This window comes from Vulpes lagopus, chromosome 1 (assembly GCF_018345385.1).
Source record: "Vulpes lagopus strain Blue_001 chromosome 1, ASM1834538v1, whole genome shotgun sequence".
Classification (NCBI taxonomy): domain Eukaryota; kingdom Metazoa; phylum Chordata; class Mammalia; order Carnivora; family Canidae; genus Vulpes; species Vulpes lagopus.
In genome coordinates this window covers 37,571,146-37,597,539 of record NC_054824.1, presented here as the reverse complement: position 1 = coordinate 37,597,539, position 26,394 = coordinate 37,571,146, and the positions used below count along the sequence as shown (strand labels likewise).

The 26,394-nt window shown below is 42.3% G+C and overlaps 3 protein-coding genes across 7 annotated transcripts in view; 2 read left to right on the top strand and 1 right to left on the bottom strand.

The window, feature by feature from the left end:
• Nucleotides 1-21,218, top strand: part of KCNQ5 (potassium voltage-gated channel subfamily Q member 5) — a 519,245-nt gene extending 498,027 nt beyond the window's left edge. For all 4 annotated transcript variants that reach the window (XM_041761784.1, XM_041761768.1, XM_041761774.1 and 1 more), the window contains 3 exons: nt 11,699-11,830; nt 14,028-14,154; nt 15,743-21,218. In XM_041761784.1, coding sequence (XP_041617718.1) covers nt 11,699-11,830; nt 14,028-14,154; nt 15,743-16,705 — 1,222 coding nt within the window. In that variant the 3' untranslated portion in view covers nt 16,706-21,218. The remainder of the gene's footprint in view (nt 1-11,698; nt 11,831-14,027; nt 14,155-15,742) is intronic.
• Nucleotides 1,324-5,998, top strand: LOC121494828. 2 transcript variants are annotated; one of them, XM_041761808.1, is made up of 2 exons: nt 1,324-2,394; nt 4,408-5,998. In XM_041761808.1, exon 2 carries the CDS (start codon nt 4,845-4,847, stop codon nt 5,475-5,477), a length of 633 nt encoding a protein of 210 aa, XP_041617742.1. In that variant the 5' UTR covers nt 1,324-2,394; nt 4,408-4,844; the 3' UTR covers nt 5,478-5,998. The 2 variants fall into 2 exon arrangements, with proteins under 2 accessions (XP_041617742.1, XP_041617732.1); XM_041761798.1 differs by having other exon boundaries at nt 1,324-2,569.
• A 995-nt stretch (nt 21,219-22,213) lies between the features above and the next one.
• KHDC1L (KH domain containing 1 like) lies at nt 22,214-24,022 on the bottom strand. The gene is given in 4 exon segments (XM_041747555.1): nt 22,214-22,316; nt 23,223-23,387; nt 23,672-23,782; nt 23,913-24,022. Coding segments are annotated over 4 exon segments (489 nt in total).
• Nucleotides 24,023-26,394: the final 2,372 nt, after the last annotated feature.

Sequence of the window (26,394 nt, the reverse complement as noted above, 5' to 3'; positions counted from 1 at the left end):
ACTCATTATTCTGAACAGAAATGACCAAGAAACTGTTGACTGTATCACATACTTAATTTATCTTAATATATCTATGCAGTAATCACCATGTATGTTGTGTTTCACATGTTCACAACCTTTTATTTCCCAAACCAAACCAGCCTTCTAGAAAATAAAATTAATAAATAAAGTCTGGGATGAAAACTCAAAGAAATCTTCAGTTGAAACTGCAGCCAGGGGTGCCTGGATGGCTCAATCAGTTAAGCAGTTGCCTTTGGCTCTGGTCCTGGTCTTGGGGCCCTGGGATTGAGCCCTGTGTCAGCAATCCCTGCTCAGTAGGGAGCCTGCTTCTCTCTCTGCCCCTCCAGCTTGTACACTCTCGCTCTCTCTCACTCTCTCTCTCTCTCTCTCAAAATAAATAAATAAATAAATAAAATCTTTATTAAAAAAAAAAGAAAGAAAGAAACTGCAGCCAACCATTAGCTAATTCTACTCCCAGCCCCTCACCCTCCTGGGAGCTGCTCAGAGAAGTTATCCAAGAAATGATAGCCTCTGTGCAACCTTGGGCAACCCATGTCACTTCTCTGTGCCTTGTTTCCTTATTAGTGGAGTGAGGAGGGCAGTAGTATTGACCTTGTAGGGTGGTGAGGATTAATTGAATTAACATCTGCAGAGCACTACAACAGTGCTGGGCACATGATGGGCACTGTATAAATGCTCCTATAGCCTGCAGGTGTCTGGGCTCCTTCCTGCCTTCCCAGCATGCAGCCTGCTCAGCCCAGACCCTCTCCTTTCTGAGCTCCACTGCCTCCCATGGTATGTCATGGAAGAAGAGCGCTTCTTGATCTCCTCTGAGGGGTGCTCCCAACTTACAAACGTCTGTGGTCTTGCCTGCCTGCACCCCCTTCCCCAGGAAGCACTTCCTATTACCGCCTGAAGCTATGTCCTCACCACCTGTGCTGGGGAATCACTCAGAGTAACGCCACTCAGGGCTGGAAGAGCAATTTTTCTACCCAACCATGAGGCAATGTCCCAGGTAGACTTCTCCCCTCTTCTTCCTGCAGGTGAGCTTGCTGCCTTCCTAGGCACCATCCCAAGAAAAGGACTGTGAAAGGGAGAAGTTACCTCTCCTCTTCCTCCACACCACCACCCCCCCACCTACACAGAGGCCTGACTATAAACTCTTTATCTCCTCCCAAAGGATCAATTCATTCACTCTAAAACAAACAAACAAACAAACAAACGTGGAGCTTCTACTCTGCACTAGACACTAAGATGGACATTAATAAGAATGATGGATCCCTGCTTAGAGTCTGGAAAGGCTGCCAGCAAAGTACAGTCAGTTATGATGCAGAGCAACAGATCACTAAAATAGTAGAAGTCCAAGATATTTGGACAGACAGAATGTTGGCACTTATGGGGAGGCTGGCATCCAGGAAAGCTTTCTGGAAGAAGGGGATCTGAGGCAGAGATCTGGTGGCTTTGTAGGTACTAGCTAGGTTATTATAAGGGGTGTGAGTTTAGACTGAGGGAACTGCGGTTGCTGAGAACCAGATCTGAAGATGGCATTATAAAGTATATGTGCTGGTACGAGGTGGAGAACATAAGGAGGAGCAGGAGCCATTATAACAAGCAGGAAGACGCATGGAGGCTAAGTACAGAAATAAATCTGTCAAGACGGTGCTTTAATCTAATACTTAGAACAAAGACCAACTGCAAGGAACGAATTGAAAGAGGGACCACTGTTGTTACAATACCTGGATCTGCTGGTGACCAGCCATTCGTGATAAAGAATCACGAAGAACAGACTTCAGAGCTCTTCAGACATGAGAAAATTACAGGATTTGGATATTTACTGGTTGGAGAAGACAGAGTTAGAGAACAGGAGGAATCAGGATGGTACATCCGGAGGGATGGGAAGGGGGTTGGTCACACGGAGTCTGGCTTGTGGGAAGAGTGTGCATTGTTGCAACTGTTGATTTGCAGGATCACGGCAGGGGCCCAGCAGGCAGGTGGGGCCCTGCACCAGAAGCCCAGGAGAAAAATCTGGAATGGAGACTAACTTGGTAGTCGTTGGCACAGACATAGATGCTTTGGGGAAGTGTCACTCCAAGGAAAATGTGGGAGTGAAGACGATCACCACAGAATTTAAGGCTCATAAAGCTTTAGGGAGCTGCAGACGGAAGAAGGCTCTGGTGAAGACTAACACAGCAGCCAGACTGCCCGGCAACAGGGCAGTGTGTCAGAGGAGGGGCCAGCAGACAGTGCTCCAAGCCCCAGAGCTCTACTGTGTTCAGTGCTGCTAAGAAGTCAAGAAGATAAAGTGTGGGAAGGTCCTTTGGAATTGGCAAAGAGAAGGTCATCAGTGACTTTGGAGAAAAATTCAATAGAGGCAAAAGGATTCGAAGCCAGATGGTAAACAGAACATTTTTCTAAATTATCTACCAGAATCTTTCACTCTAATAAGAACATAGATAAAATGTCAAAAATTTCTTTGCAACTAGCAAAGACTCATCAGCTCTTCTCAAATTGTTCCCATCTGATCAGCAAAGAGAAGAACCGTGATGACTTGTCAGAGTTTCTCAGGCAGGTATGCAAATCAGGCCTTGCTATAACCCTGGGTGGGGTGACAAGATTTTCCAGTTTTCTTACTCTTGTTTTCTTCCTATTCTGAAGGGCATATGCGGGACCATTCCCTGAACTGTCCCCTACAATGCATTTTCAACGCTGAATCCTTCTTAAATCTCCCTCTATAATTCAGACAAGAATACTCCACAAATAGAGAAGCAGAGGCACATGTTTGCCGTTGTGGGTTTTTGTTAAATCTACAAGCTGTTTAATCATCACCCGTTCTTAATTTTGCTGATAGCATCTCTGCTATTTTAGCAGAGGTGATGAGTCTTTGTTTGCAAGTCACCGTTAAGACATTCTTGACAGCCAAGTCTATGGCATGTTACAGAGTAAAGGATGCTGTTAAGAAGAACATTTTATGGATCACTTAGCACATATTTTTAAAAACAGCTAATATATTCCCTGGAATATTCTTTTTGTTTATTCCTGTTTTGAAGATAATTGCTTGTGGCCACATTTTGCTCTGAGGCTGCATTAAACTAGTGTTTTCACTGAAGACACACTTTGCAGCATCTAATTTCTAACCTTTTATTTGGTTATAATTTAAACTGAAACTCCTATTCATTGCTATGACTAAAAATATTCAAGAGCAATCAATGTGTATGGGCACTTTATTTATTTACTTCTTCATTTCATACTTTAAAGTTTATGCAGAATTTTAATACTCCTAGGAAAGCAAAATTCCCAAATTTAGTTACCAGATCAGTGCTCACAAAAACCTAAGAGGAGAGTTAACCATTTGCAGACTGCCTGAACCCAGAAGTTCTTGCTTGCGTTCTACTCTTCTTATGCCCTTAAAAAAAAAAAAAAATGTATAGGAGAGCCTACCAAATCTTGAATATAAAGCACAATAATAGCAAGCATTATTACACCCAGTGTGCCAACAGTGTGGCCACAAAACTGGTCCTGATCCATAAGTCAGCCAATTGGGACCCTTCTGGGGTAAGGACATCAGATAGACTGTGTACAAGTGATGCTAATTTACATGTCTCCATCAAGAACTGAAAGCCAGAAGGTTGGTAAGTGCATCCAGGAACTCCTGGGGCTCCTTTGTCACTGGCCAGTAGTCCAATCTAAGATGAAAGAAAGGTAAACAAGTCTTGGATATATAATTCTATAATTAGTTTTGAAGGGTTTTCAGAGTCTAAATACTGTATACACAAATGCAAATCTGCATTATTGAATCATATTTATGTATTAACAGAGAAGTAACATTAACAAATTATCCAAATAAAGAACACATATGCCTTTAATAGTGACCAAAAAATATCAAGTTCCACAGTCCTAGCTATCTGACAAGTTTGCTCTGTGATCATTATCGTTCCCTGACTAATCTCTGAAAGGCAAAAGAGGGCTACCTTGGGGAAGTTTTAGTAATCTGAAGGCCCTGGATCCCCTTCCAGAATGAGCCCTAGGACCCTTGCTTTTAAGGCAGATAGATGCTCTGTTTCTTGCAGAGAGAAAGAAGTCAGGGGTAGAATTATCCATCCTGGGAAAGCGGGGGGGAGAGGGGGGGGATTATGGAACGCATGACAGTAGAGTAAATCAACCCAAGTAGCCAAAGAAGAGGGGTCAGAGGGAGAATACACATCACACCAAAACAGGATCTGGGAGCATAAGGGACCATTTGTGCAGCCTGGAAAATTTGGTAATATAATCCCCAGAGGTGGGGGCACAGAGGGTAAAAGACTGTCCTCTCCAGAAATTGTTTCCTATCACTTACACCAGTCTGGGTTAAACCCTTCTCTTCTGCACTCCCACGAGCCTGAGCTTCCTACCCCTTCCACTCACACACAGTCTGCCCTACCAGACAGCAAGTGCTCAAGCAACAGGGTTTACTTCTTCATCGATGTATCCCCGGCATCCCGCACAGAGTCCGGCATGTGGTGGGCAGTCAATAAATGCCTGATAGGTGAATGAAAAAATCCACCAGTGAATTCCTGAGTCCCACGTGGCAGACACGCCTGTGGCATTGCTTAGGGAAGCGGCCACACTGAGCTCATCTAAAGGGCTCCTGGCTCTGGACAAATGACGCTCTTGGATCCTGTCAGAGCTCCTGGCCCCGGTGAGTGCTGCCTTCCACAAGGACTGGAGAGAAGAAGAAACTGGAGACAAATAATGACTAGAGGCTCCTTCAACTCTGCCAGCTTCTTTTCAGCGGAGTCAGTGCTCCTCAGCGCCTAGCACAGAACCCAGCACAGCATGGCAGGCACTCAAGAATATTTACTGAAAGAATGAATCACCCTGCACCCTGCACTCCCTTTTCCCTTCCAAGGGGGGTCCTTTTAAAAAACAAATGGAACTTCTTAACTACTTCTTGCATGAAACCTCACCCCTTGCTCAGGGAAGGAGGTCAGGACACATTCAGGTTCTCATTGGAGGCCTGCCACCTAAGCGCACTGACACTCTGCCTTATGGGTATGACAGGTGTGACAAGGGAAGACTTAGCAAAACGCACCCCATCACTTCTTTGCCTGGCGGCAGGGAGCACGGAGATCATTCTGCTCCTCCCCCTTCCCACCTCCATTTCAGAAGCTCTCAACCCGGACTGTACGTTAGAACGACCAGAGGAGTTTCATAAAAATCTGGGGGGCCGCACCCCCGGGTCAGTGAACACGAGGTGGGCCCCGGGCATCCTGGGCGATTCGTGCAGCTCCGGGAGCGGCGGGGCTTGGGAAGCTCTGGTGTCCCGCAGTCAGTCACGCTGCGTCCTCGGTTCACGGTCGGCTGAGCCCTGGCCGCCCTGCCCGCGCTCTGGCTGCCGGCCGCGCTCACCATCTGTTCGGTGGCGGCCGCAGTCACCGCCGTCGTCTCCTAATCGCTCTTATCTCTGCATATTCATATGTCTTGCCGTTACCCTGATTTAGAGGGCTGGAACAAGACTCTTGCAAGATTTTATAACTAACTCATGGCAGCACAACAAATGCACCTACATTTCCTTATAAGTGCACATGTGTTTGTGTGTATATATAGATATAGTCTACCCGGAGTTTAACTTCGCTTTAGTTATTTCTCCGAGCTCAGAAAATTCTGTGAGCAGACTTCTTTCAGTTTCAACAGGAGGTGCCAGCCTCTTAGGTTTGTCATGAATCTTTTCCCCCCTCTAGTGGCACTGCGCGGCATGTCAGCGTTGTGTAGGATGTCTCCCACTCCTAGCTAGCCTCTGGGTTCCCTGCAGCATCAGAAGACATGAACTTTAAGAGATTTTCCTCTTCGTTGCTGCATTAATCCCAGTGGTGCAGTTTAAGCTCTTGAAAAAAAAGAAGCCAGTGAGAACCTGACTCTTCAGCCTTTCTTTGGTCTTCCAAAGGACCCTCCAACATATACCAGTAAGAACAGGCCATTCACTTGGCAGCTTTATTGAGAACCTATGTGCCAGGCATGTGTAAGTAAAAAGAGCTTGTATTATATCAAAGTATCTTTTTTGTTGTTGTTATTTTGTGTTAAAATATAAGATCCTGGGCACCTGGGTGGTGCCCAGTCGGTTAAGCATCTGCCTTCCTACTCAGGTCAGGATCCCAGAGTCCTGGGATCGAGCCTCCATGTCAGGTTCCCTGCTCAGCAGGGGAGTCTATGTTGCCCTCTCCCTCTGCTCTTCCACCCCCTTGTTCCTGCTCTCTCTTTTTCAAATAAATATAGTTGTAAATAAATAAATAATAATAAATAAATAACATAAATATGATTTTAATATAAGACAATTTATTAAGACAACATTGTGATTAAGAGCTCAGCACTGGGGGCAACACGGTTGATGCAGAGGTTTAGCACTGACTTCGGCCCAGGACCTGATCCTGGAGACCTGGGATCGTGTCCCATGCCAGGCTACCTGCATGGAGCCTGCTTCTCCCTCTGCCTGTGTCTCTGCCTCTGTGTGTGTGTGTGTGTGTGTGTGTCTCATGAATAAATAAATAAAATCTTAAAAAAAAAAAAAAAAAAAGGAGCTCAGCACTGGAGCCAAATTGGGATTGGTTAAAATCCCAATTCCACATTTACTAGCTATCTAACCTCAGGCAAGTTATTTAACCTCTCTATGCCTCAGTTTCCTTATCTACAACACAGATGACAATGATACCCATTTCATAAGATATTACTATAAAGTATTACTTGGCATTATTATCACCTTAATTGTTATTTTTTTTGCTATTAAGTCTTCTTTTTAAAATTTACTTATTTATTTTACAAAGAGAGAGAGAGTGGGGGAAAAGCAGAGGAAGAGAATCTCAAGCAGACAAAGGCAAAAGCAAAATGACTGTCATCATCCTTTATATAAATTACTGGTTTCAGAAATATGTATGTTGTTAAAAATTCCCTCCATGTTTATAAAACATATTGCCTGATTTAGAATTTTCATATCTCACCTCAGACCTTTTCAATGTTTTCATTTTCAACCAACAACAAAGACAGTTAAGAAAATCTGTTGTCCAGGGACACCTCGCTGGCTCAGTCAGTAGAGCACATGACTCTTGATCTCAGGGTTGTGGGGTTGGAGCCCCATGTTGAGGATAGAGATTACTTTAAAAAAATAAAATAAAATATTTTTTAAAAAGAAAATCTATTTGTTGTTCATCTTAGAAAACTTAATAATCCTTAATAGGTAGAATGTTTTTTTTCTCTCAGTAATGTCCTGGTAAATGCTTAGCAACCAGCAGTCCTAGACAGGAAACTGATTATCTTCTATGGTGTTTCTGTATGGCCATGACGATAGGTATGCAAAGCTGAGTCAATACTAAAGTTCTTTTTTTTTAATATTTTATTTATTTATTCGTGAGACACAGAGAGACAAAGACATAGGCAGAGGGAGAAGCAGACTCCCAGGAGGATCCTGATGCAGGACTTGATCCCAGGACCCCAGGGATCATGACCTGAGCCAAAGGCAGATGCTCAACCACTAAGCCACCCAGATGTCCCTATTAAAGTTCTTAATCGGCTTACCATTGATTCCTAAACATCATATCATTCTTTGGGGGTCATTGATTCTTACACATTGTATCACTACTTGTGAGTATTGCTTTCCTTCTAGTGCTTTACTTACAGATTTTCTTACTTTCATGTGTAGAAATTAAAAATTGAAATAATAATACCATTTCAATTATTTGAAAAGGAGGAGTATAAGCTGGGATGGGCTGGAGATAGTTTATACTGACTCTCGGGAGCTGAATGTTACAGTTTTGGGAATTTTGCTGCTTGTTAAATACATCCATTATTAAAAGTTAAATTGTATAAACTCATAATAAAATAAGTTATATTAAAAACAAAGGCAATACATATTCAACATTCACTATTTCCTAATCATTTTACTACATATTACTCTATATTCTTGAGTTATACACATCTATTCTAAATGTATCGTATAAACACTATCTATGGGATCCCTAGGTGGCTCAGCAGTTTAGCGCCTGCCTTCAGCCCAGGGCATGATCCTGGAGTCCCGGGATCAAATCCCACGTCGGGCTCCCTGCATGGAGCCTGCTTCTCCCTCTGCCTGTGTCTCTGCCTCTCTCTCTCTCTCTCTCTCTCTCTCTCTGTGTCTCTCATGAATAAATAAATAAAATCTTTTTTAAAAATCTTAAAAGAAATTGGCAAACAGTACAAATCAAAATTATAAATATTGAGCAAAATCATTAAAAAATGGATTTTCCTTTAATTTGGCTAGCTCGTAATGGGAAATTATGTAAATAAAATGAAACTATCTATGGTCTGCTTAAAATATGACTAAGTACTAGAGTATAATACTATCTACTGAATGCTTTCAAATTGTTCTTCTGTTAAAGTATTTGTGAAAGGAAAAGAGAAAAGCAACATGCAACTTTGAGACAAATTACCATAGAGAATTCACACAACTCCCTACAAGAAACAAGGACAGGCTCCTATTAGGACAAAACAGGTCATTCAGTTTGGAGGTATGTGGGTCCACCCCTGGGCAACCTTGCCACAGACCACAAATGCCTGAGCTCCAGCCAATGGGAACACACTAACTCATGCCAAAGCTTGTCCCTTTGCATGTAGGGTGTTTTCTATCACTGTAGCCAAGAAAAAAATTGCCAAAGATCCCAGCCAATCTTTTCAACATATGCAGAATTGATGCCATGGGAAATCAGAAGGTGATATAAGGGGAAGAACAGACAGAACTGGGTGAGATACTGACTTTGCTTCATACTTGTTGCTTGTGTGGGGGCAAGTCACATAGGTTCTTTGAATCTTGGTTTCCCTAAATATAAAAGGGAAATAAGAATATCTCAAGTGCTGTTGAAGATAAGACATCTAATGTACTTCACATAACAAATGGTAATATTTGGACACCTGAGTGGCTCAGCAGTTGAGCGTCTGCCTTTGGCTCAGGGCATGATCCCGAGATCTGGAATCGAGTCCTGCATCGGGCTCCTTGCACGGAGCCTGCTTCTCCCTCTGCCTGTGTCTGTCTGTCTCTGTCTCTGTGTGTGTGTGTGTGTGTGTGTGTGTCATGAATAAGTAAATAAAATATTTTAAAAAACAAATGATAATATTAATGAAAACACAAACAACAACAATTAAAAACCACCCAGGGATATATAAAGATGATTTTTTTCCTTTTCCCTTCACCCACCCAGGCTCTAGCTACTCTTAAGTAAAGAAGGGTCTGGACTGTTAGATTAGCTTTTCTTCTGGTTTTCTGGTTTTATTCTTAATATTACACAGATGAGTGGATCTTTTCTTTTTCTCTTTCTTTCCTTCCTTCTCTCATTCAACAAATGTTTCTTTCCACTGTGTATAAGGAACTGTGCTAAGCCCTGAGTACACAGTGTTGAAGAATGGTAGTAGTAACAGTCATGGTAGAGGTAGTGGTAGTAACAATAGCTAACACTTAGGAAGCCCTTGCCTGTTGAGTAAAGAGGTCCAGCCCTGCTTTCATGTAACTGACATTTTATGGCTCAGTCAGTAGAGCACATGACTCTTGATCTTTTTTTAAAAAGAAAATCTATTTGTTGGGGGAAACAGATATTTAAAAAATAATGATTGGGGCAGCCCCTTGTGGTGCAGCGGTTTAGCACCGCCTGCAGCCTGGGGTGTGATCCTAGAGACCCGGGATGGAGTCCCACGTGGGGCTCCCTGCATGGAGCCTGCTTCTCCCTCTGCCTGTGTCTCTGCCTCTCTCTCTGTCTCTATGAATAAATAAAATCTTTAAAAAATAATAATGACTGGGACGCCTGCGTGGCTCAGTGGTTGAACATCTGCCTTCAGCTCAGGTCGTGATCCTGGGGTCCTGGGACCGACTCTCGCATCAGGCTCCTGGCAGGGAGCCTGCTTCTCCCTCTGCCTATGTCTCTGCTTCTCTGTGTCTTTCATGAATGAATACATAAAATCTTTTTAAAATAATAATAATAATAATAATTACTCGGCCAAAAATTTCACAGGATACATATTTCACTAGCTTTCTCAATTTTTTAATATAGGAGACTTGAGCTCCAAACAAACTTGATAAACAAATTTGAAGCTAAAGCAAAGTATTGAGAGGTTAAATTAAAACATATTTCCTGGGATCCCTGGGTGGTGCAGCGGTTTGGCGCCTGCCTTTGGCCCAGGGCGCGATCCTGGAGACCCAGGATCGAATCCCACATCGGGCTCCCGGTGCATGGAGCCTGCTTCTCCCTCTGCCTGTGTCTCTGCCTCTCTCTCTCTGTCTGTGACTATCATAAATAAAAATAAATAAATAAATAAATAAATAAATAAAATAAAATAAATAAATAAAACATATTTCCTTTATTTTCCTCTGAATAATGCTTAAATGTTTTTGCAAACAAAAAAAGAGACCAAAAAAAGTTTTATCCTGAACAAAGAAGAGATTGGTGGCGAAAATATGGTAGAAAGAGGGAGTAAGACTGTTATGGATAAATGATTCCAGAAAAATAGGATACAATTAATTTGAAGTTAATAATACAATTACAAGGTAGAGTTTGGGGCTTTTTAACCAATAAAACAATTCCTTGCAATCAGCCCTCAGGATAGGTAATGAGTATTTTCTGTTTAAATCCTCTATTTATTCTTAATCTTCCCACTTTCCACCAAAGGACAACAAAGTGTGGTTTGCAGAGCCCAATGGACTGATTCTCAGCCTGGGATCCGTGAGTGTGATAACGGGAGACTATGAGCCATTTCATAGTTGAAAAAACACTGGCAGGCTTAACATTTACCTGCAGTAAGGCTGCACAGGCTCATTAAAATGTTATGCTTCTTTGCTTTCTTTGGGAATAATATCAAGTTATTGTAGTAACTGTTTATTGTAGGCAACTTAGCCATTTATGGCACCATGGGATTTATTGATGAACTATTGTTTTAAAACATGAGGTCCATGTCAGGAGAAACACTGTAACAAAAAAGATCTCTGGTTCTGAAGTCTTAAATACCCAACCTTAGTGGATGAGTGTTACTTTTGAAATAGAAGAAACCTGGCTACCTAATCACACAGTATTCGGCGGAAGTAATTTATGAAACAGTATTTTCATAAATTCCTACAGAAATACACGTTTCTCTGGAGAGAATAAGAGAGTTTTACAGACACACCTGCATCTGCATAAATTGCATAGTTACATAAAAGACCATTTTAACAATGTTTGGGGTTTTGGGGGGTTTTGTTTTTTTAAGATTTTATTCATTTATTCATGAGAGACACACAGAGAGAGAGGCAGAGACACAGGCAGGGGGAAAAGCAGGCTCCCTGCAGGAACCCCGATGCAGGACTCGGTCCCCAACCCCAGGATCACGCCCTGGGCCAAAGCCAGATGCTCAACCGCTGAGCCACCTGGGCATCCCCAGAATTGCATTTGACTTTGATTTTGATTCAGGGTTTCAGTGAACACTGGAAAGGTATAACACTTAATATTAAGTCTCTTTTTGTGTGTTTTTCTACTCTCAATGTGTGCCTCCCATGAGATATTCTTAAATTGCCCAATATAATCTTGGGCTTTTATGTCGCATTTCTAGAGGAGCCTAAAATAATTTGATGCATGACTTTTTTTTCCCCCCAGAGCTTCTCATATTTACTAGCAAGCTATTTGGGTAACTTCTTTTAGCAAAGTTATGGAGATTAATATGGAATATGTTGCTCTTACAGGATTATGAAATTTCATGTTGCAAAACGGAAGTTTAAGGAAACATTACGCCCATATGATGTAAAAGATGTCATTGAACAATATTCTGCTGGTCATCTAGACATGTTGTGTAGAATTAAAAGTCTCCAAACACGGTAAGCAATAGAAATGTGATTTATTGTGAAGGAATAGGCATAAAAACTATCTGAGAGTAACTTTTCTGTTGTACAGAAAACTCTTGAATCTCATATTTCTAATTCATTTTTCATGGGTAACTTTTGCTTTTAATATAGATTTTCTTCCCCCTTAAAGACTATTTACTTGAGATAGACCAGGAGCAAGAGAGATCACAGAGAGAGACGGAAAGGGAGAGGGAGACTTGCCACTGAGCAGGGTGCCCTACAAGGGAGTTAATCTCAGGACTCTAGGATCATGACCTGAGCCAAAGGCAGATGCTTAACCGACTGAGCCACCCAAGTGCTCCTTATAGATTTTTACTTAAGGATATAAATCAGACATTAAAAGCCTCCAACTACAGTATGCAGTATCTCAATTTCCTCATCTGTAAAAATAAGGATAATGTTAGTGCTTGCTTCGTAGGGTTCACATGAGGATTGAATGAGTTACAACATGTTAACTGGGTGCTTAGTAACTGTTAAGGGTTGTCGCTGATGTCATTCGAGTGATTAGTGCTATTGCTGTTTTTTTATTCTCTAAAGCCCAACTGTCCTTCAAGGAGCCATCTTTGTCCTTCCTGAAACTTTACCCAACTGTCTAGCCCACAAAAACAGACCTTTTCCTTCTCTGACCTCCTACAGCATCTAGAGCTACTACAGAGCACTGAGACACTCATAATCTTGGTATTACTGTGCCAGAGAATTGGACTCAAAAATGAATGGTTGGCTCTTGTATTGTTTCCCTGGGTGCAAGTTTATTCCCTTACTCGTGACTAAAACTGGGGCCTTTCACTTCCTTGGTGTCCTGTACAGTGCCAGATACACACTGTCTCTCCAGTGAGCATCTTACTGAGTCATTAAAAGAAATGAGTTCAATACATTACTCCAACCACATTTCATTGTGTTATCTTGAAGCCAGAATGTTCAGTCATCTCAATTTTTTAAGAGTCTTGCTTTACTCTCAGACACAAATTACTGCTGTTTGTGTTTGAAGAGTTCTTAAAACACAAGGAAAGAGTCTTAAACATTTGTTTATATGCCCACAGCACACTCAGCCCAGGGGGAAGCATATACTGGGCCCTTAGAGAACCACTTGTCGATCAATTATAGAAATCACAATTCGTTCCTTCCTTCCTGCATTTGTTCATTCATCCAACAGATAATTGTTGAGCCCTTAATGTGTGCCAGGCACTATGGACATTCAGAGATTAATAAAATAATGACTTAGTCCTTGTGGAGCTTGCTAAAACAGATTAGATATGACGAAAGGTAGGCACTGCCTTATTTCTGTGCAGACTAAGTAAACCAGAACGTTGAGTCGGTACTCCCAATAATTCAGTACCAACACACACACACAAAAGAAAGTAATTCCCATTTCAGTTGATCAAGTCTCCTTGGAATTGTTTTAACTCATCCTGAGTTATGTTACAATCTCTGCCTATGTGGCCATGGTCTTCCAACTCCTTTAATAGAACTATTACAAAGTATGGATTTTTATAAAGTTGAACTGCTACAGAAGTTGTAGAACTAATCTTTTTTTTTTTTTAAGATTTTATTTATTCATGAGAGACACAGAGAGAGGCAGAGACAGGCAGAGGAAGAAATGGGCTCCCTGTGGGGTGCCTGATGCGTAGTCAATCCAAGGACCCTGGGATCAGGACCTGAGCCGAAGGCAGACAACCACTGAGCCACCCAAGTGTCCCTATAGAACTAATCCAAGTTTCCAGCTCATACAGTGTATATTCTCCACCTAAAATTCCAGAAGACAGAGGCAATCACTTTCTCCCACCTATCAGATGTACAATAAATGTTCACTGAATAATCTGTTCTATTAACATGAAATAATCATAATTGTGATTTTATCATATTTTCAGCAGTTAAATTCAGAAAATGCCTGGTCAAAGATGGAAACAGATAAATTACTTTGTAGTTTAGGACAATTTTGCCTGCAGAAGATTGCCCATGAGCGACTTCAGCACAGACCAGAATAATGGAAAATTAATCTCATGTGTAATTCTCATGTTAAGAAAATAAGCACATCAACTGGAATAAGTTTATCTCATCTTACATAAATTAAAGATAATTGTCTTTAATTTTTCTTTTCAAAACACTTAATTCTGGCCTGGGGCAATCTCCATCTTCAGCATTTATAATCTATCTCCTCTTTCTCTGATAGTGTTGACCAAATTCTTGGAAAAGGGCAAATCACATCAGATAAGAAGAGCCGAGAAAAAATAACAGCAGAACATGAGACCCCCGATGACCTCAGTATGCTTGGCCGGGTGGTCAAAGTGGAAAAGCAGGTATGAAAAAAAAAAAGAAAAGCAGGTATGATTCAACTGTAGTGGCTAACTTTTCCATCAGAATTTTTTAAATAAAAAGTGTGGCCCCTTGGATGTAGTTTAGTGATTAATATGTTTTAAAGGAGTAAAATCAAGAAAGAATGAATGAAATTACATTTCTTGTGCAGAGGCAGTGTTCTCTAAAACACTTGGATTTCCATACAAGGAATAATTTCATCTCATCAATCAATGCAAGAACTGGAAGCAACTACAGATTTTCCACAGTAAAATAACAAAAATCTATTTTTCATTTGTGTTTTGGTGATTGTCACTGTCTCTTTTTTTCACTCTTTTTTTAAAAACTAAGACCTCATTATAACTGTCATGGTACATTGAAAGCTGTTAACTCTAAAGCTGTAGCTTCTCATACAAAATAATTGTCCAAACGAAGAGACAGAGGTTTTTTGAACTATAGAGAACACACTGACGGTTACCAGAGAGGAGGTGGGGGGATGGGTGAAATAGGTGATGGGGATTAAACAGCACACTTATATGAGCACTGAGTACCATATGGAATTGCAGAATCACTATATTGTACACCTGAAACTAACATAACTCTGTATGTTAACTACACTGGAATTAAAATTAAAAACTTAATTTAAAAAAAGACAATTATACGGAAATCAAATCGTTCCCCCAACCTAATCAAAACTATCTTGAGTATTAATTTTGAAGCATTTCATACTTTTCTTAAAGATTTTATTTATTTATTTACTTACTTACTTACTTACTTGACACAGAGAGAGAGTATGTGTGTGTAAGCACAAGCAGGGGGAGCAGCAGAGCAAGAGGGAGAAGACTCCCCACTGAGCAGGGAGCCCAAGGACACAGGGCTTGATCCCAGGACCCTGAGATCATGACCAGAGTCAAAGGCAGACATTTAACCAACTGAGCCACCCAGGCACTCCCATACTTTTATTTTTTTTAATATTTTATTTATTTATTCATGAGAGACACAGAGAGGCAGTCATAAACAGAAGGAGAAGCAGGCTCCCTGCAAGGAGTCCAATGTGGGACTCAATCCTGGACCCCAGGATTATGACCTGAGCCAAAGGCAGATGCTCAACCCCTGGCACACCCAGATGCCTCCATACCTTTATTTTTAAATTCAGAACCACCTACATTGATATTTAAGGTCTTGATTTCATTAGAGAAGGAGTTATTGACTAGACTGCAGTAGAAGCCCAGAATGATTTCTTGGAGGAGGCTTAGTAAAGGCAACTTGATTGAGCTGGGAGTCTTAGAAGTTGCTTTCTTACAGTGCTCCTTTGTTTTCTGAGACCATCAACTGTTTATTTTAAAGACTTAAGGGGGAGGGGTATTGGTGGAGATTATGTAGAGGCCAAAGCATACCATCTCCTCCTAAATCATCCCTTTGCCCCACCACAGCTAGAGGTACATTCTGAGGTGGTACGAAAGGTCACGACTATATTATTCTTTATACTGAATATTTAGCTGTATAGGCACACCAAGACTGCGTTTTTTTAATTCTAGAAATGAAGTCCATTCTTAGGTTATACTCACATGTGACCCTTTTCCTCACTTTCAGGTACAGTCCATTGAGTCCAAGCTGGACTGCCTACTCGATATCTATCAACAGGTCCTCCGGAAAGGCTCTGCCTCAGCCCTCACCTTGGCCTCATTCCAGATCCCACCCTTTGAATGTGAACAGACATCTGACTATCAAAGCCCTGTGGATAGCAAAGACCTGTCCAGTTCCGCACAAAACAGTGGCTGCTTATCCAGATCAGCTAGTGCCAACATCTCTCGAGGCCTGCAGTTCATTCTGACGCCAAATGAGTTCAGCGCTCAGACTTTCTATGCGCTTAGCCCTACTATGCACAGTCAAGCAACACAGGTGCCAATGAGTCAAAGTGATGGCTCCGCGGTGGCAGCCACCAGCAGCATTGCAAACCAAATAAATGTGGCACCTAAGCCAGCAGCCCCAACAACTTTACAGATCCCACCTCCTCTCCCAGCCATCAAGCATCTGCCCAGGCCAGAGACCCTGCACCCAAACCCTGCAGGCTTACAGGAAAGCATTTCTGATGTCACCACCTGCCTTGTTGCCTCCAAGGAAAATGCTCAGGTTGCACAGTCCAACCTGACCAAGGACCGTTCTCTAAGGAAAAGCTTTGACATGGGAGGAGAAACTCTCTTATCTGTCCGCCCCGTGGCACCCAAGGACTTGGGCAAATCTCTGTCGGTACAAAACCTGATCAGGTCGACGGAGGAACTGAATATACAGCTTTCTGGGAGTGAGTCAAGTGGCTCCAGAGGCAGCCAAGATTTTTACCCCAAATGGAGGGAATCCAAATTGTTTATAACTGATGAAGAGGTGGGTCCTGAAGAGACTGAGACAGACACATTTGATGCCGTGCCACAGCCTCCCAGGGAAACTGCTTTTGCATCAGACTCTCTAAGGACTGGAAGATCACGATCATCTCAGAGCATTTGTAAGGCAGGAGAAAGTACAGAAGCCCTCAGCTTGCCTCATGTCAAACTGAAATAAGTTCTTCATTCTCCTTCTAGCATAGCAGTTCCTTTAGCCATACATATCATTGCATGAACTATTTTGAAAGCCCTTCTAAAAAAGATGAAATCACGAGAATCAGGAAGAACATGAAAGGCAGTTTATAAGCCCGTTATCTTTTAATTGCATGAAAATGCATGTTTAGGGATGGCAGAAATTCCAAGGTACATCAACATTAACCCACTCACTTAGTAAAGTACCTTGAGTTAAAAATCCTGAGAAACCAAATACTGCTAATGCTACGGGGTATGTGAAAATGTCAAGATTAGGTCATTTAGAAGATTTGACTCTGTGTTTTGAAATTATGGGAGTAAACAACTTCAAATTTCAGGCATTTCTGCTTATGATTAAACACAAAATACATTTTCAAAATTAGGCCATAATGTATATGTAAACACGATGGCTACCATCAACCGCTGCTAACAAGGTTTCAAGTAAAGCAGAACTTGGGAATAATAGAAATGGCTGCTTTTTTCAAGATCTATTTGCCAACCCATTCCTATTCAGTCATTTTATTATTAATGTGATTTGAATGTCAATCTGTGTGCTTTTGGTGATCCAGCGCTGTGGCAAGCAACTTTGCACATCATTTTCATGTTGTTCTTTATGACGAGAATGTTCTTCAATTAGAAAGCGTGCAAATCATGAAATTCAGGGCCAGTGGGGCAAATAGACCATTTGACACATGTGAGTTCCCGGGAACATAGTCCCTGACGGCTGAATCAACTTCATGCGTGCTCTACTTCTACACAAGCGGATACGATACTGAAGAGTAGAAGGGCCAGCGCTGTGGTGCTGATCCCTCTGCAGTGCCACCTCCGGCCAGGCAAGGAAGGGGCCAGCGAGAGAAACTATTCCCACTAAACCGGTAACACAGGCAGGATCCCTGGGGAATTAGACATTTGAGTGAGAGTGAGATGAGAAAGGCTTGAGAATAATCCAGACACAACACCAGGATGTAGATGAAGTTAGTGAAAAGAGCTTCGCCCTCAGAGGGCAATGAGAGTGAGAAATAACAAGCCGAAAGAGAAGAACTCTGTCTTTTTAGAAAATGAATACTGCTAGGGAATTCAACTACCTAAACATCCCTTCTTATATAGAAACAGAGAATTTTGCAAGTTATTTATTTTTTACTATGCCCTGAATGTGTTTTGCTATTACGTCGTACATTTTGCATATGGAAGGCTGTAACTAAACTTCCTTTACTTTTTATATTGTAGCGGATGTTTTCTATTCTCCAACCCCCACCTCCACCCCTGCAGAATGTTGCCCCAAACCTATAATTATTGGTCCCATTTCCCAGTATACACATTTACAGTTAGAAGCCAGGTACCCCGGCAGGGTCTGCAAATCAAAACGCTTCATCATGTAACACAAAAGCAAGGACCCAAGGGAAGCAAAATGAAAGATGGGTTTACCAGAAAGCCCGTCCTGCTGACTGCTTGTTAGCACCCTTGCTTGCTGTCTCAGAACTTCAGCCATGGTGATAGCATTCAAGAGGCAAGGGGAAGCCAGAGAGCACTTCGGTTCAATTAAACTCCAGCCGCAGACGGACTTACAAAAGGAAGAGTTTTCTCCTTGGCAGGGAAGAATTAAAAATTAAAAAAAATTTAAAAAACACCTCAGCAGCCAGGAAGACAAAGCAAGGATAGCAACTGGTTGGTTGTCCCAAGCCAGGAGGAGGCCCTGAAATCCACCCACCCTTCCAAACTGTCTCCCCCAGCCGGCTTGCTCCATCTCTGACTCCCCTCCTACCTTTCTTCTCCAATGACTTCTCAGTTCCCTGCCACTATTTTGTTCCTGATCTCTGCCAGACTTTTCCCAGTATCCATCCCCAAGTCAACCACTTCTCCATCCTTCCTCAGATAGGCTTCTCTGCCTTTTAAAACCCTTGTCCCTTTTGATAAACACTGAAGTTTTAAAAGCCTCCTCTTCTCAACCCACCTGGATTCCAGGCCACTCCCCTGGGGTGTACCATTCAGCATCTTCTTGGCTGCTGGAGACACACAGATGTTAGGGTCTAAATTTTACACTCTATCTAAAAATGATTTTATCAAGTTTTTGAAGCAAATCTTTTCATTTTTGAAGCACAGAATTTTAGTAAATTATGAAATGCAATTTTTCACCTACTAGGTCTCCACGCAACCTGAACTTGTGATATACCCTCCCAAGGAGGTTGTACAAACACACACACACAGATGCGCACGCGCAAAGTATCATTCCACTGACCTAAAGCCAGACACCTGCCATGCACTTGGCAGGCTCTCTCCAATTATCAGTTGAGGAAGAGGAGGGAGGCAGCAACTTTCAGGTAGCACTGATTCCTGGACATACCCTGTCCTGGGTCGACCCCACTGGCAGCAGGAATTCTGAATGTATTGGGGACCCCTTCTTAGGCCTCAGACATAGTACCGTTCATCCAGCATCGCTGAAGACTGAAGACTCAGAAACAAACCCTAAATGCATCACTGAGGTCTTAATCAGAGCAAAATGTGATAAACTATGATGTGAAAACCTTTTATATATTGAAGCCATGACCATTTTTGTGTCTATCTCACTCTAGCACAAAAACTCTTGGATGTTAAAAGATAGTTGTATTGTATGAAAGCTGTAGGGTTTTGTCTATTGTGTGACTCTCTACGGAGTTGAGAGGGGTCTCCCATTAACACTTTGCAAAGTCCCATTGGTCAATGCCAAATGGTGTCTTGAAGCACAATTTAGCTGAGCACTGAGCAACCACATGCTTTCTCGGTTCAAAGTTTGTCTGCCTTCTTCAATATGTAGGGTTGATCGAGCTAACACTTACTAGCAAACATCCCTTATATGAGGTTGACTAAAAATATTGCTGTGTCTGGTCTAAATGTTCACATTTTGTTCAATTAAATTAATATCTGTAGGTTGCAAGTTGTTTTAAGTGAGAGACACTTTATTGAGTTTTTAAGTCTTTATCTCCTGTTCATAGGTGCCTTTCTCACCTCCCATTGACTCAGTGACTCTGAAAGTTCCTAATTTGCAGGTGCAACCAGTCTAACAGAGAGGAGGAAACCAGGCACAGTGACTAATTCTCATGCCCATTAGCAAATCAAAACTACAAGAAAAGATGAAAACCTGAGCAACTAAATTAATGGATCACTTCATTCAACCAGACTGAGAATATGTCAGAAACATTAACTTATCTCCCCAGAAGCTGATATTTTTTGCCTTAAATGACATGGTTGTGTTTTTGTAAGAGAAACGTAATATAACTATGTGCATTTTAAGTGAGCAGTTCTAAAGGTCAAGTATGACAATACAGTTGTCTGTTCCTGAAAACAAATAAATCAGGAATATCATTACCCATCTCAAGCTATCATTGAAATGTAATTTCCTTTGCTCTCTTTTACTGGGCTCATTTGTTTTAAAGTAAAACATTAAAAAGATGTCTATAAACAGTGTGACTGTTTTTATCTGGAACTAACTGGTTGGTTCTGAACTGACTGGTCCCAGGCAACCAAACTGGCTGTGTACAGATTTGGGGCTGAACTATAAAAGTGATCGTCCTGCAGTGTTAATGAAGAAATCATTGTAATTTGAGTAGGGGGAAATTTGCAAATGTTTTTGAGTGTGTATCATACAAATTCAATACAGATCAAAATTCAGAGAGCAGCGCATGTGAGCTTTGTATTAACTATAATAAAAGGGTGTGCTAAACAAGTAATTGGAAATCACTGGGGAATAGGCAGGTGCCCAAACCTGCAGCCCCTGGCTACTCAGAATTGCCATGTTTAGCACCTCACCAGCTCTCTTACCAGGGGAGGACTTCTCCAAAAGGGATCTTTCCCTTCTTTCCTAGGATAGCCCATTCCTTCTGTTTTCATAGTAATTTTGTGCTGAAGTATCCATGATTAATTCCAGTGGGATTATTTTAAAGGAGACTGGATGTCAGGACTCTGGAATACAAAGTAACAAAACCGTAGGAGAGGCACCTGAGACAGGAGGAAGTAGTGAGGGAAGGTTATCCTGGGCAGGATACGGTGCAAGGACTTCCCACCATAGGTCTACTGAGACCAAACAGGTATGTGCCTAGAGATGATGAAAATAAAATTGTGTATGGAACATGCCTTCTTGACCAACTTAGAAATGTAAATCACTTCCAAACACTTTTGAACCAGTTTATGGCCCAGCCTCTCACCCCTACTATTTAAACACAGAATATACTTAGGACAACAATTCTACTTTAACCATTGATAAAAATAGGTTCCCATACCCTGAAGTGGCAACTTTTATTAGCCTGGATTTAACTGCTTCAAAAATGTGGTGGAAGGACAAATTGGGTTTAATTAAATTTTAATTATGGCAAGACTTCACCTGAACCTATGTAATTGCAAACTATTGAAGCTTTTACTACATACATTTCAGAGCAGAAATTTATCAGACATATTGTGTATAAACTATAGATTTAGGCACCACCCTGGAAATTAGAGCACAACAAAACTGGTAAATGGCAAAGTGTTTTTGTTCAAATAAATATAGAAAATCCAAAGGTACATTGGTATGACTTCTCTTTGCCCATTCACATGATTCACTATATGTCTATCATAATTTTGGTGACTATTTTAAGTCCAATGTGCTCTAGTGGCATTCTCGACACACTGCCACAATACCTACACCTACTTTTCCAATTATATGGCTTTTTTCTCATGTTTAGTGATGCTCATCCCTCCCATTACTTGCTTCTTTTTTCTTTTCCTTTGCCTACATTAGCATGACTCCCTTTCTGGAGTGCCAATCCCTGCCTGTCACCATGATCCCAAGTAACAGGGTACTCAAATTATCCCCATGCTACAGCTCAGGGTGCCGCTCGACCTCATGTAAGCCATGAGGACATCACACCACACACATCCCCGCTCATAAATGCTTGAGTATCTTTGAAGCTCCTTGCCTGAGCCCTCTGGGCACTGAATGACCCAGTACCACTCTCTGTTACCAGGGATATCACCTCTGGACCTGGTGGTGGAGAGGCCCTTGCCACTTCCTGAAGGGAAGAGTCTGTCTTCTCTCAGTCCCCAAGCTGCCGATGTTCCACAGTTGGGTGGGGTAATCCCCATCCCCTATTTTCCCCCATATCTGCCACATCTGACTCTCACTCTTTCTCCTCATAAACATGAGTAGGCTTCCCCGTTACCAGCAATCATTGAGAACTTTATTTTTCCCAACATCTCACCTTCCCTTTAAAACTGAACTACTTAGAAAATAAATAAGGGATTTCCATTCCCACAGCATCCATCCACCAGCCAGTATGACAATCACACCCACGCCCATTCAATACCACAGAAAAACCCCTCTGTGAGTGAAATTAATGAAATCTATGAAATTAACAAATCTTGCTGGGTTTTGACGGGCACTGAGGGGGGCACTTGACGGGATGAGCATTGGGTGTTATACTATAGGTCGGCAAATCGAACTCCAATAAAAAAATACATAGATAAAATAAACTATATTCCAAATTCAACCACTTCCTAGCACTTCCACCACTTCTCCGTAGTCCAGGGTACCGGCTTCTCTCACCTGCAATCCCTCACGGTTGAGATACAGGCTGCTAGAGGAGAAGCTTAAACAGGAAGAGTTCAAGTGAGGACATGTTTAGCTTGCCAAACTCTTGGCTAGAGAGATTCAAATGTGGATTTGGCATTGAGTAAGGTTCTGGAAAGGGGATTTAGAAAGCCTTCCTCTCAATTTATTCATAGTTCACAGGACTTCAGGATCTTTTGCTCCTAGAACACCCTGTCACCACCCCCAAACTTCTAGCAATCAGGAACAATGCCCAAAGACCTAAGGTTTACTGGGCTGCCTGGATGCCCATCTCATCAGGCAGTTGGAGTAGATCCAGTTTCTGTCCCCATCTAGACCCTCCACCTCCCCCCAACACACACACACACATTTCTCCTCTCATTTATCTACCTTTTAGGTCTAGGGAGATGCCAGAGAGGGTCCCTTCTTTTCTAGAAGCCCCTGTCTTCATTCAACCCAGAGCAGCCTGAACAGGCTCCAAGTGTGAGAGAAGCAGCTTGTGCAAGAGCTGTTTTGTTTCATCCTCCAGTGCTGGGCTGCAGCACAGCTAGCTCATCCTGGCTCCACAGATCTCAGAGCTAGGCCCGCTGGAGTCCCTTCCGGGGCCTGGTAAGCCTATCCAAAAGAAAGAGGACTGCACGTCAGAGGCTTTACATGCTGGGTCACTTATTTTGTGGGATATCTTCACCTATTGAACACTTTCTTACATTTAGAAGACATGTCTCGGACATACGCCTAGAAGGTCCAAGAGGAACATGACTAGGTCACAAATTCAAATTTCTATTAATGCCGTTTCTCACCAAAGCCAGAACTTTCCCTCCCCTCCTACCTGCCCAGGAGAAATCAGTCCTTTATTACTAATAGAGTGAAATCTAAGGGAATCCAGGACAACCTACCATTTAGTATGGGAAGCCTGGGAAAACCTCACAGAGACAGTCCCGCCCACCCTGGCAGGCAGGCAGCCCTGGCGAACAGCTGCATGCTGGGGGTGGTGGCCAGGTCCTCCTTGGTCAGGGGCTGGCTCCAGACTAGCTGCAGCATCTCAAGGCCTGTGAAGACAGCGCCCTGGTGAGGGAGGGTTCGCAACTGGGATCCCAGGGCAGGCCAGAACCTCCAAGGAGACATTAAGAGGGGTTATCCAACCCAGGCCTTCCCAGTTGCCCCATCCGCACACCTCCCTGCTACCTTCCTGTAATTACGGTGGACCAAAAGCATGGCTGTGGCTCAAGGGCACTCTCTGTGGGACTCACGGAAGCACCTGGATTTCCAGCCATCCCACAATCCCTGAAGAAACCAAGATGCCACGCAGCTCCACAGTTTAGCCAGGGACACCTACCTTGGGTCTGCTGGTCAGAGTTCCAGCTCCCCAAGCTCCAGATCATATCAAACAGCTACCGCCTTGCCTCTGGCAGTCCAACTACAATGACTCGGGTCTGGCCTGTGGCTGTGAACCATCTCTGCAGCTGAATAAAGGTATGACTGTGCACCTCTATGCATCAAGGTGGCCTGCAACTGGAGGAGGGATTCGTGAACCTCCACCTCTTGGGCAGGCCAGGGAGGGCTGCTCCAGGACAAGATGGGGATGGAAAAGTAGGGGAAGGCTGGAAACTGGGGAGGAGATGTGGGCAAGGGCCACCTACCAAAGATGCACTCCTCCTGGTCTTCTTCCATGTAAAATACTAATGGAAGGTAAAAGTTCTCAGATATAATCCACGATGGCCTCTTGCTGCAAGCCCTCCTTTCCATGTCCTAAATTGCTCCTACTTGATTCAGAATAGAAGCAAGCTCAAACACCCTGTCAAAAAAGAAATTGAAAGAACTCAAGGTAGACCCAGATCTGTGTTAAATATTGGCATCTGAACAATTCCACATCTTGGACCGCCTTAAGGAGAGGTGGCTTTTGCTTACAGATCCTTTCAATAAAATCCATTCCAAAATTATCTTCATTCTAATTTCAAAAGATTTTGGAGCAGATCAACTGGGTATGAGCCAGGGCAGGGATTGAGGGATGGAAAGTACTAGAACAGGTAGGTTCCAAAATGGCTCCCTAGATTTGGACAGGCAGTTTTAGTTTGTTCACACTACAAAACATTATAGACTGGGGTGGTTTAAAATAACAAGTACTTATTTCTCACAGTTCTAGAGGCTGGGAAGTCCAAGATCATGACACTGGCAGATTTGGTATCTAGAGAGGTCCTCCTGGTTCATAGACAGCCTTCTTTTCACGGTCCTTACACGGCTGCATGTCTGAAGGGGTGCTTAAGCTTTCTGGGCCTCTTTTACAAGGACACAAATCATATTAATGAGGAGGAACCCTCCCAAAGGACTCACCTTGGGGGTTAGGAATTCAATATGTGAATTTGAGGGGCATGCAAACATTCAGACCATAACAATTACTACCAGCCAACCAATGATTACACATGTGTAGTTAGACAAAGTTGAGTTTATTTGATGTACTGGTTCAGGAGAGAAGCAACAATCCAGGAACATAAAGCCTCTTTATAGGGAAGAGTTGTGGGGAGCCTATAATAGGATTTGGCTGGGTGATTCTAAGGACTGTTTAGAGAAGCAGAGGCCAGTTTTGTAAAAATGGGGCAATTTGGGGATTATGTAGGAGGCAGAGAGATTAATGTGGTCTTGATTGAAGAATGTCATTGTCTCCGTCTGATTTTAAACGTACAGAGTAAATGTCCTTGCTACATCTTGCATCACAATCGCTGAGTGGTCTTCACTGGTTAAAGAATTCTGAAACAGTTATTTATGTGTAGTAGGGAACATTAGAGTTTACCTGTCAACTTCCAGCTGCAAGTTCCTAGGTCTGTTTTTTTTGTTTTGTTTTGTTTTGTTTTTTACTTGTCAATCTTTCCTTTTAGCCAAAGAACATTGGCCAGCCCTTAGGACATTCATATGCATGATTCAGATCCATACCATCATCAGAATCCATTGTTCACAGGCTATTTGGAGAACACTGTCTGCATTTGCACTGCAGTTAGTCTCACATGAGCCTTTTGTTGCAAGATGAGATGTTGAACCATTTAAAAACATAATGACTGCACAGTCTCATTTAAGACTGGACAGGATACATGGGTCAACCAGAATACAGGAAATTACCGGAAACAAAGTGATCATTAGTCCTATTAATAGGTTGCCAAGGAAAGAGCCAAAACCAGGCCATGAAATCAGGTCCCCAAACCCATCTGAATCTGTTCTAGAGAGCCAGATAGTCCTTCTTTTAATTTAACTACAAACTGTTCTATCTAATCCATAGTGTTTTAGGTAGATGCTGCAAGCAGTGCAAAGTTCTTACCCAGCCAAGAAGAAAACAAAGGCTATTTAATCATGCATAAGCACCATGAAACTTTAATTTAAAATAGTTCATTGGGCCTCCAGAGCAGAGGTAGTGTCATTTACAACTTCTGTTAGGGTCAAAGACAAATTTTGCACCAGCTTTTCTTGTTGTATTATTCCTACTACTGGAATTGGAGCACCCAGAGTATAGATGAAGAGGGAGTCAGTTATCTCTCCTGGGAGCTCTCCCAAATAGTCCATGCTTTCCTCATTTTAGGTCTCTGAATATCTTTTTCAGAAAAACACTTTCCTGTAGAAGTAGATGTTGTAAGTTTTGCAAATTCTCTAAAAGTTACTCCATATACACAAGATAGGCTTGTGTAAAATAATGTCCACATAAAAAGTAGTACCTTACTGTTACACAAATTGAATGGAGAGTACAAGTATCATTGATCACAATGAAATCAGGACAATCATTAATCCTCTAACATGTAAAGATTCCTTGAGTGGAGGCTGGGGAATCCCTGAAGATAAGAGACTAATAAACCAAGGACAGCCTCAATATTTGTGTCTACTCCTGTAAGCTTGCTTCTTGAGTGAGCATAAGTATTTTGTAATGAGCATAAGTATTTTGGGTTCAGTGTCCAATTTTGATAGAACCAAAGGTCAGAATTAATACTGTGAGGAAGAGAATGCCTGGGTGGCTCAGCAGTTGAGCATCTGACTCCGGCTCAGAACCTGATCTTGGAGTCCCAGGATCAAGTCCCCGCATCGGCCTCCCTGCACGGGGCCTGCTTCTCCCTCTGCCTATGCCTCTGCCTCTCTATATC

Excerpts from the sequence above, each read along its gene's own strand:
- LOC121494828 (XM_041761808.1), top strand. The coding sequence starts at position 4,845 with ATGAATCACCCTGCACCCTGCACTCCCTTTTCCCTTCCAAGGGGGGTC.